Source organism: Nematostella vectensis, chromosome 4 (assembly GCF_932526225.1).
Source record: "Nematostella vectensis chromosome 4, jaNemVect1.1, whole genome shotgun sequence".
Classification (NCBI taxonomy): domain Eukaryota; kingdom Metazoa; phylum Cnidaria; class Anthozoa; order Actiniaria; family Edwardsiidae; genus Nematostella; species Nematostella vectensis.
In genome coordinates, this window is record NC_064037.1 from 19307853 (window position 1) to 19316416 (window position 8564).

Consider the following 8564-nt stretch of genomic DNA (forward strand, 5'->3'; position numbering starts at 1 on the left):
GTTCTCACTGTGGGGGAGGGGGGTTGCCTGTGGTGGTGACGTCATCACTTCAATGAAGCAATAATCAGAGATCCTAGCGTGAAGGTTAGATCGAGACGATTTTGCGGTAGTGCACACGTGAAGCCGACTTTGATTTCACCTTGACAACGCGTCGTTTTTAGCGTGGCCTGTAAGGTGTCTTCCGAGATGCCTTACGGTCTTATTGTTCTCACTGTGGGGGAGAAGGGTTGCCTGTGGTGGTGACATCATCACTTCAATGAAGCAATAATCAGAGATCCTAGCGTGAAGGTTAGATCGAGACGATTTTGCGGTAGTGCACACGTGAAGCCGACTTTCATTTCACCTTGACAACGCGTCGTTTTTAGCGTGGCCTGTGAAGTGTCTCCCGAGATGCCTTACGGTCTCATTGTTCTCACTGTGGGGGGGGGGTTGCCTGTGGTGGTGACGTCATCACTTCAATGAAGCAATAATCAGAGATCCTAGCGTGAAGGTTAGATCGAGACGATTTTGCGGTAGTGCACACGTGAAGCCGACTTTGATTTCACCTTGACAACGCGTCGTTTTTAGCGTGGCCTGTGAGGTGTCTCCCGAGATGCCTTACGGTCTTATTGTTCTCACTGTGGGGGAAGGGGGTTACCTGTGGTGGTGACGTCATCACTTCAATGAAGCAATAATCAGAGATCCTAGCGTGAAGGCTAGATCGGGACGATTTTGCGGTAGTGCACACGTGAAGCAGACTTTGATTTCACCTTGACAACGCGTCGTTTTTAGCGTGGCCTGTAAGGTGTCTTCCGAGATGCCTTACGGTCTTATTGTTCTCACTGTGGGGGAGAAGGGTTGCCTGTGGTGGTGACATCATCACTTCAATGAAGCAATAATCAGAGATCCTAGCGTGAAGGTTAGATCGAGACGATTTTGCGGTAGTGCACACGTGAAGCCGACTTTGATTTCACCTTGACAACGCGTCGTTTTTAGCGTGGCCTGTAAGGTGTCTTCCGAGATGCCTTACGGTCTTATTGTTCTCACTGTGGGGGAGAAGGGTTGCCTGTGGTGGTGACGTCATCACTTCAATGAAGCAATAATCAGAGATCCTAGCGTGAAGGTTAGGTCGAGACGATTTTGCGGTAGTGCACACGTGAAGCCGACTTTGATTTCACCTTGACAACGCGTCGTTTTTAGCGTGGCCTGTAAGGTGTCTCCCGAGATGCCTTACGGTCTTATTGTTCTCACTGTGGGGGGGGGGGGGTTGCCTGTGGTGGTGACGTCATCACTTCTATGAAGCAATAATCAGAGATCCTAGCGTGAAGGTTAGATCGAGACGATTTTGAGGTAGTGCACACGTGAAGCCGACTTTGATTTCACCTTGACAACGCGTCGTTTTTAGCGTGGCCTGTAAGGTGTCTTCCGAGATGCCTTACGGTCTTATTGTTCTCACTGTGGGGGAGAAGGGTTGCCTGTGGTGGTGACGTCATCACTTCAATGAAGCAATAATCAGAGATCCTAGCGTGAAGGTTAGGTCGAGACAATTTTGCGGTAGTGCACACGTGAAGCCGACTTTGATTTCACCTTGACAACGCGTCGTTTTTAGCGTGGCCTGTGAAGTGTCTCCCGGGATGCCTTACGGTCTTATTGTTCTCACTGTGGGGGAGGGGGTTGCCTGTGGTGGTGACGTCATCACTTCAATGAAGCAATAATCAGAGATCCTAGCGTGAAGGTTAGATCGAGACGATTTTGCGGTAGTGCACACGTGAAGCCGACTTTGATTTCACCTTGACAACGCGTCGTTCTTAGCGTGGCCTGTAAGGTGTCTCCCGAGATGCCTTACGGTCTTATTGTTCTCACTATGGGGGGGGGGGTTGCCTGTGGTGGTGACGTCATCACTTCAATGAAGCAATAATCAGAGATCCTAGCGTGAAGGTTAGATCGAGACGATTTTGCGGTATTTCACACGTGAAGCCGACTTTGATTTCACCTTGACAACGCGTCGTTTTTAGCGTGGCCTGTGAGGTGTCTTCCGAGATGCCTTACGGTCTTATTGTTCTCACTTTGGGGGGGGTTGCCTGTGGTGGTGACGTCATCACTTCAATGAAGCAATAATCAGAGATCCTAGCGTGAAGGTTAGATCGAGACGATTTTGCGGTAGTGCACACGTGAAGCCGACTTTGATTTCACCTTGACAACGCGTCGTTTTTAGCGTGGCCTGTAAGCTGTCTTCCGAGATGCCTTACGGTCTTATTGTTCTCACTGTGGGGGAGAAGGGTTGCCTGTGGTGGTGACGTCATCACTTCAATAAAGCAATAATCAGAGATCCTAGCGTGAAGGTTAGGTCGAGACGATTTTGCGGTAGTGCACACGTGAAGCCGACTTTGATTTAACATTGACAAGGCGTCGTTTTTAGCGTGGCCTGTGAAGTGTCTCCCGAGATGCCTTACGGTCTTATTGTTCTCACTGTGGGGGGGGGTTGCCTGTGGTGGTGACGTCATCACTTCAATGAAGCAATAATCAGAGATCCTAGCGTGAAGGTTAGATCGAGACGATTTTGCGGTAGTGCACACGTGAAGCCGACTTTGATTTCACCTTGACAACGCGTCGTTTTTAGCGTGGCCTGTGAGGTGTCTCTCGAGATGCCTTACGGTCTTATTGTTCTCACTGTGGGGGAAGGGGGTTACCTGTGGTGGTGACGTCATCACTTCAATGAAGCAATAATCAGAGATCCTAGCGTGAAGGCTAGATCGGGACGATTTTGCGGTAGTGCACACGTGAAGCCGACTTTGATTTCACCTTGACAACGCGTCGTTTTTAGCGTGGCCTGTAAGGTGTCTTCCGAGATGCCTTACGGTCTTATTGTTCTCACTGTGGGGGAGAAGGGTTGCCTATGGTGGTGACATCATCACTTCAATGAAGCAATAATCAGAGATCCTAGCGTGAAGGTTAGATCGAGACGATTTTGCGGTAGTGCACACGTGAAACCGACTTTGATTTCACCTTGACAACGCGTCGTTTTTAGCGTGGCCTGTAAGGTGTCTTTCGAGATGCCTTACGGTCTTATTGTTCTCACTGTGGGGGAGAAGGGTTGCCTGTGGTGGTGAGGTCATCACTTCAATGAAGCAATAATCAGAGATCCTAGCGTGAAGGTTAGGTCGAGACGATTTTGCGGTAGTGCACACGTGAAGCCGACTTTGATTTCACCTTGACAACGCGTCGTTTTTAGCGTGGCCTGTAAGGTGTCTCCCGAGATGCCTTACGGTCTTATTGTTCCCACTGTGGGGGGGGGGGGGGGTTTGCCTGTGGTGGTGACGTCATCACTTCAATGAAGCAATAATCAGAGATCCTAGCGTGAAGGTTAGATCGAGACGATTTTGCGGTAGTGCACACGTGAAGCCGACTTTGATTTCACCTTGACAACGCGTCGTTTTTAGCGTGGCCTGTAAGGTGTCTTCCGAGATGCCTTACGGTCTTATTGTTCTCACTGTGGGGGAGAAGGGTTGCCTGTGGTGGTGACGTCATCACTTCAATGAAGCAATAATCAGAGATCCTAGCGTGAAGGTTAGGTCGAGACGATTTTGCGGTAGTGCACACGTGAAGCCGACTTTGATTTCACCTTGACAACGCGTCGTTTTTAGCGTGGCCTGTGAAGTGTCTCCCGAGATGCCTTACGGTCTTATTGTTCTCACTGTGGGGGAGGGGGGTTGCCTGTGGTGGTGACGTCATCACTTCAATGAAGCAATAATCAGAGATCCTAGCGTGAAGGTTAGATCGAGACGATTTTGCGGTAGTGCACACGTGAAGCCGACTTTGATTTCACCTTGACAACGCGTCGTTTTTAGAGTGGCCTGTAAGGTGTCTCCCGAGATGCCTTACGGTCTTATTGTTCTCACTGTGGGGGGGGGGGTTGCCTGTGGTGGTGACGTCATCACTTCAATGAAGCAATAATCAGAGATCCTAGCGTGAAGGGAGAAGGTTAGATCGAAACTGGTCGGGGGGTAGGTATAAGTCTGGCTTATACACGGGTAAATCCGTTTTTGCTAATATCTCCCAAACAGAAATAGCTATCATCACCAGACTTGGCAGCTACAACATTGACATGGGTCCGCAGATTATTTTCGAGTATGTTGCCATGGCAACCAATTTAAGGAGGTTTGGGTGGGGCCCTATTGTTTTTTTCAGATGATACAATCACTGTATTTTTGCTCCACCTTTGTAATGGATAGCCTCTAGATTCAAAGAATGGCCTATCAATACTCTGATATTCGAGCTTCTTGACAAACATGTTTATTCATCTGAGAGATTATTTGTACATGTAATAATAATAGAAAATAATAATAATAATAATAATAATAATAATAATAATAATAATAATAATAATAATAATAATAATAATAATAATAATAATAATAATAATAATAATAATAATAATAATAATAATAATAATAATAATAATAATAAGGTAAGGATTATCACTTTTCCTCCCAGGTAACCAAACAGAATGCATCCTCATCAAATCACTATCCACAGTCCTTCACAGTATGTTATCAGTTGTTCCCTAAGACCGCCCTGTGTATTTTTTTCAATGATGTGGTCAATTTGTAGAGGCCGGGAGAGTTTTTAATCTCTTTCACTTGGACGGGAACTAAGGCATCTAAGCTTTCTATCCAGCTGGCTTCATCGTAGTGAAAAGCGTACAGGCCTTTTTCCGCAGTGGCCTTGAACCACAGTAGCGAAGCCTTTCTACCGGGCATGAGGTTCTGAATTCTAGCTAGCAGAATGTTCGGATTTGCCAGAGTGCTGCCTTCTACTGTGAGAGCAACCCAGCTACCTTTATCAAGCCCTGCATTTCTGTCGGACGGCTGAGCTGATAGTGACTCGATTGTATTTTCTGCTAATTCTGAAGCAAGGCTGACAGCCAAACTCTTCTTTTCGCTGGAATTTCTACGGTCATAGGTGAGTTGAGCTTGCTTCCTTGTGTGTCTCAAGGCCGACGCCAAACTGTCTTTCATTGCGTCGGTGCACTGGCTGATAAAACAAAAGAAAGAAAGTCCTGGTTGTGAATTTTGCTTGCGGTGTGTAATTACTAATAGTTCTAAGTTATCATTACAGAATCGTTTTATTCGTGAAGAAAATGGCTGATAAACACAGCATGGTGCCGTCCAGAGTCTTGTGGGGGAGTGAGTGATAATAGTCTGCAATGTCATCTACTTAGCATGGATTTCTCACCTGTCCCCATAACAATAAGTCACGAAGGAGCTTCTCAGAAGGTGCAAGTTGACACTCACTCCTGTTAGGTGGTAAAAGACAGACTTCATGTGGGTTGAGAATGCGGGACCACTAAAGGGTTTTCCTTTATCTGTCTAAAAACAAAAAAGAAGTAAAGAATCACTCATCAATTCAATATCAATTCAAATGCAATGTTTTTTTTCCATGTAACCCCCCCCTCCCCCCTCCCCCCAAATTAGGGGGTTATAAAATGAGCCCACAAAGGGATAGTAGTTGTTTTAAATGCTTTCATAGTCACCCTATGTAGGATTGTTAGATGTTCAAAATATTAATTCACCACCAAAACTAACCCTTCCTAGGATTGTAATGAGAGTATAACCTTTCCTGGGATGAGTGATGATGTACAAAATGTCTTGTTGGGGTGAGACAATTGGTTGAGATAACTTTTCAAAGATGACTATTTCGCTGGATTACTTTAGAAAGATAATTCGCAACCTTATAAGAATTAGGGTCCCATGTTCTATCCAACAATCACTAGTTCCAAGAAGATCAGTGAGCCCTTTGAAGAAATATAATTGGAAACTGAAGAGTCATAACTTACCAGGAGAAGAAAATTGTTGGTTGTGCCATCGTCAGAGGCGTCGAGAAGAATATCTCTGTATTTGTCCAGATATTCCCTTATGATGACGTTCAATCTGTGATCTTCCTGAAAGTGAAAAAAAAAAGAGAGTCAGCTAATATGATCACGTCACGGAGTCTACACAGAGTATTTAAGTAGAAAATATGTGAAAACAGTAGTAGCACACATAAAATTCCATTTGTGATAAGAAGAAGATTAAATGGTTACTTTATTATAGTTTAAACAAATAATCGTGTTTTCCCATATGCTGTTGTCACGCAATCTACAAGCACATGTCAAAATAAAGGATAAATCACAAATGAAAGACTTACTGGCAAATTTGTGACATCAACCCCATGAGAGCCATATGTTTTGTAATCCTCGAATCTGAACATGAGGGTGCCATCTGAATTCAAGACTAATGAATTCAGTCCCTGGACGTGTTCTCTGTCACCGGACGGGGCAATTCGCAGTGTCCGGATCTCTTGTCCTCTGGAAGGAGGTATCAATACGAAAAGCGCGATCGACAGCAGATTCCTGCTCTCCCTAGCCTTGGCACTCTAGACAAATCAAAGCAAACGTTTTTTAGCAAAATTGTGAGTCGAGTTCCGCTACCGCCGACCCAAGACGGTATGCCTAGGCCTTTCCAACAATGCAGTGCAATGCCCACAAATTACAGCTTTCACACATCAGGACTGCTGGTTGAAATCGTTACCTGTGAGCGTGCCATGTCAAATCTTTCTGTCTGCATGTCCACACAATGAATCACCTCATCCCTGCAATGAATCACATGAAACCATTAGTAACCAGTTTCAAGTTCTCTGGGTTCTGTGAGAGATAGCTAGCCGTGATACGGGGAGCTGTTGCCTACTCTTATGAATAGCACACAGTCATCCCCCCCTTTAAATTCTAAGTGAAGTGTTAGGAGACACGCACTGAATCACCTCATCCCTGCAATGAATCACATGAAACCGTGAGTAACCAGTTTCAAGTTCTCTGGGTTATGAGAGAGGTAACTGTTCCCTACTTCTACGAATAGCACACAGGTATCCCCTCCCTATAAATTGTAAGTGAAGTGTTAGGAGACTGTTAAAGAGTGGAAATGCAGGCGAAACAAGTTCTATCCTCTTTCAACCCCAACCTCCAGTCCAGAACTGAACCCAGAGCCGGATTCGAACTAGTTATTCGAACTACTTATTGGATTTATCATTGCAGCATACCATGGCAACCACTTATTTGCATTGACAAGGTCCTCTTGCGTGGGCTGTGCAGCGCGGGCCTGCCTCTGAAACGCATTGCAGGCACCCCTCAGCTGCGAAACGACTTTGACATCCCTGTAGAGGGTGACGGCGTGTTCTCGGTTCAAGAATTTTGCTGGGTAGATCAAGGAGGCAGCGTGATTGGCTGAAGTAAAGAATGATATAATAATGGCGTATGTTGTAACATATCATTAACACAGTCCAACATCTATTAAGCCAGTGTAAATCCCCGACATTAAATAACAACCGTTACAATATAAACATCAGTAGCAACCATGTTAACCCTGACATGAGCGCTCTTTCCAAATGTTAAACCCGGGACTTTCCACCGAATCACACACCACGACACAAGGGTAAAAACAGATATATTCGGTATCAGTCGTCTTGCATACAACTCTCTTCGAAATCCGTAATTGTCCAGTTACACAATAGCGCGATCAAATATCAGATTACTCTATCCGGCGATACTTACTTAAGCATACTTATTACTACTAAGTTTTGCGAAATGTGAATTTAGCATTCTAGACCGACCGCAGTTGTTAAAAAGCAGATGAATTGAACATGCTCACCTAGGGTAGACGATGCAAGCTTCCTGTCCGTCTGCAACGAGAAATGTTTAGCTCAGTTTTACGTTCGCTCGCGTCGTGTCGGTTCCAAAAATTCAAAACATGCCGCCGCCATTTTTAAAAGGAAGAATTGGGAGGGAGGCCTGGGTACTAGTACCGAGTTTCTTCGCGACGCGCTGACACCACTTCGACGCGACGCGCAAATTATTGATTAAGCATATTTTCGACGGACTTACCTTTAAATAATCCAGATACCTTTCGAGTAACCGTGTTCTTAAAAATAGATCTGGGCTGATGTCTTTGTAATGAAGCGTGTCTCTACAGAACCCAAGATAACCTAGGGGGGGAGGGAATATAAGTCGTCACAAGTTGTTGTCATGGTAACAGCTAGCAGCAAGGTGCGAAATCTGACTCTAAAAGAACGCTTACGCATGAAACTCACGAGACAAAATAAAACTTACATAGAATTCTCTCATTTGCCTTCGTCCAGGTCGAGGGAGAAATGGGCGACCCTTTTCTTTCCAAATTAATGTCTTTGGTGAAAAAAACCTTAACATCTCTTAAAAGCTTAGTCATCTCCGTTGTGAGTTCAGCGATCGGTATGGCATATTTTCGCGAAGAACGTTCATCCGCATGCACTTTTTTTTTTGCTGTGTCGTCTGTTGAGGCCTGCGGGTCAGTAGCGGTGCTTTCATCGGCGGGCACGTGATTCTCCGTTTCTTCACTGTCATCTGTGATACTGTCATATTGGACCAAGCCCGCGGCCTGCGCCATCGTGTGCACTAAGACGGCTCGCGAACAAGTGTGACTTGACGCTGACGCGCGCGTCCTTGACAATAGATAATGCATATTCCAATGAATATGATAGATATGATCAGATATGATTGTTGCGTCGTGTTGGGTTCC

At 45.4% G+C, this 8564-nt stretch overlaps 1 protein-coding gene and 1 long non-coding RNA gene across 2 annotated transcripts; both read right to left on the reverse strand.

Moving 5' to 3' along the window:
- Positions 1 to 4471: 4471 nt before the first annotated feature.
- On the reverse strand, positions 4472 to 6756 carry LOC125561980. The gene is made up of 5 exons (XM_048727138.1): positions 6549 to 6756; positions 6166 to 6393; positions 5816 to 5920; positions 5215 to 5348; positions 4472 to 5013 (listed from the first exon to the last, which is right to left on the reverse strand). Exons 1-5 carry the CDS (start codon positions 6582 to 6584, stop codon positions 4533 to 4535), a joined length of 984 nt encoding a protein of 327 aa, XP_048583095.1. The 5' UTR covers positions 6585 to 6756; the 3' UTR covers positions 4472 to 4532.
- A 371-nt stretch (positions 6757 to 7127) lies between these two features.
- LOC125561981 lies at positions 7128 to 8230 on the reverse strand. Its single transcript, XR_007307685.1, has 4 exons — positions 8120 to 8230; positions 7895 to 7995; positions 7662 to 7692; positions 7128 to 7237 (listed from the first exon to the last, which is right to left on the reverse strand). It is a non-coding gene; the product is annotated as an uncharacterized LOC125561981 (long non-coding RNA).
- Positions 8231 to 8564: the final 334 nt, after the last annotated feature.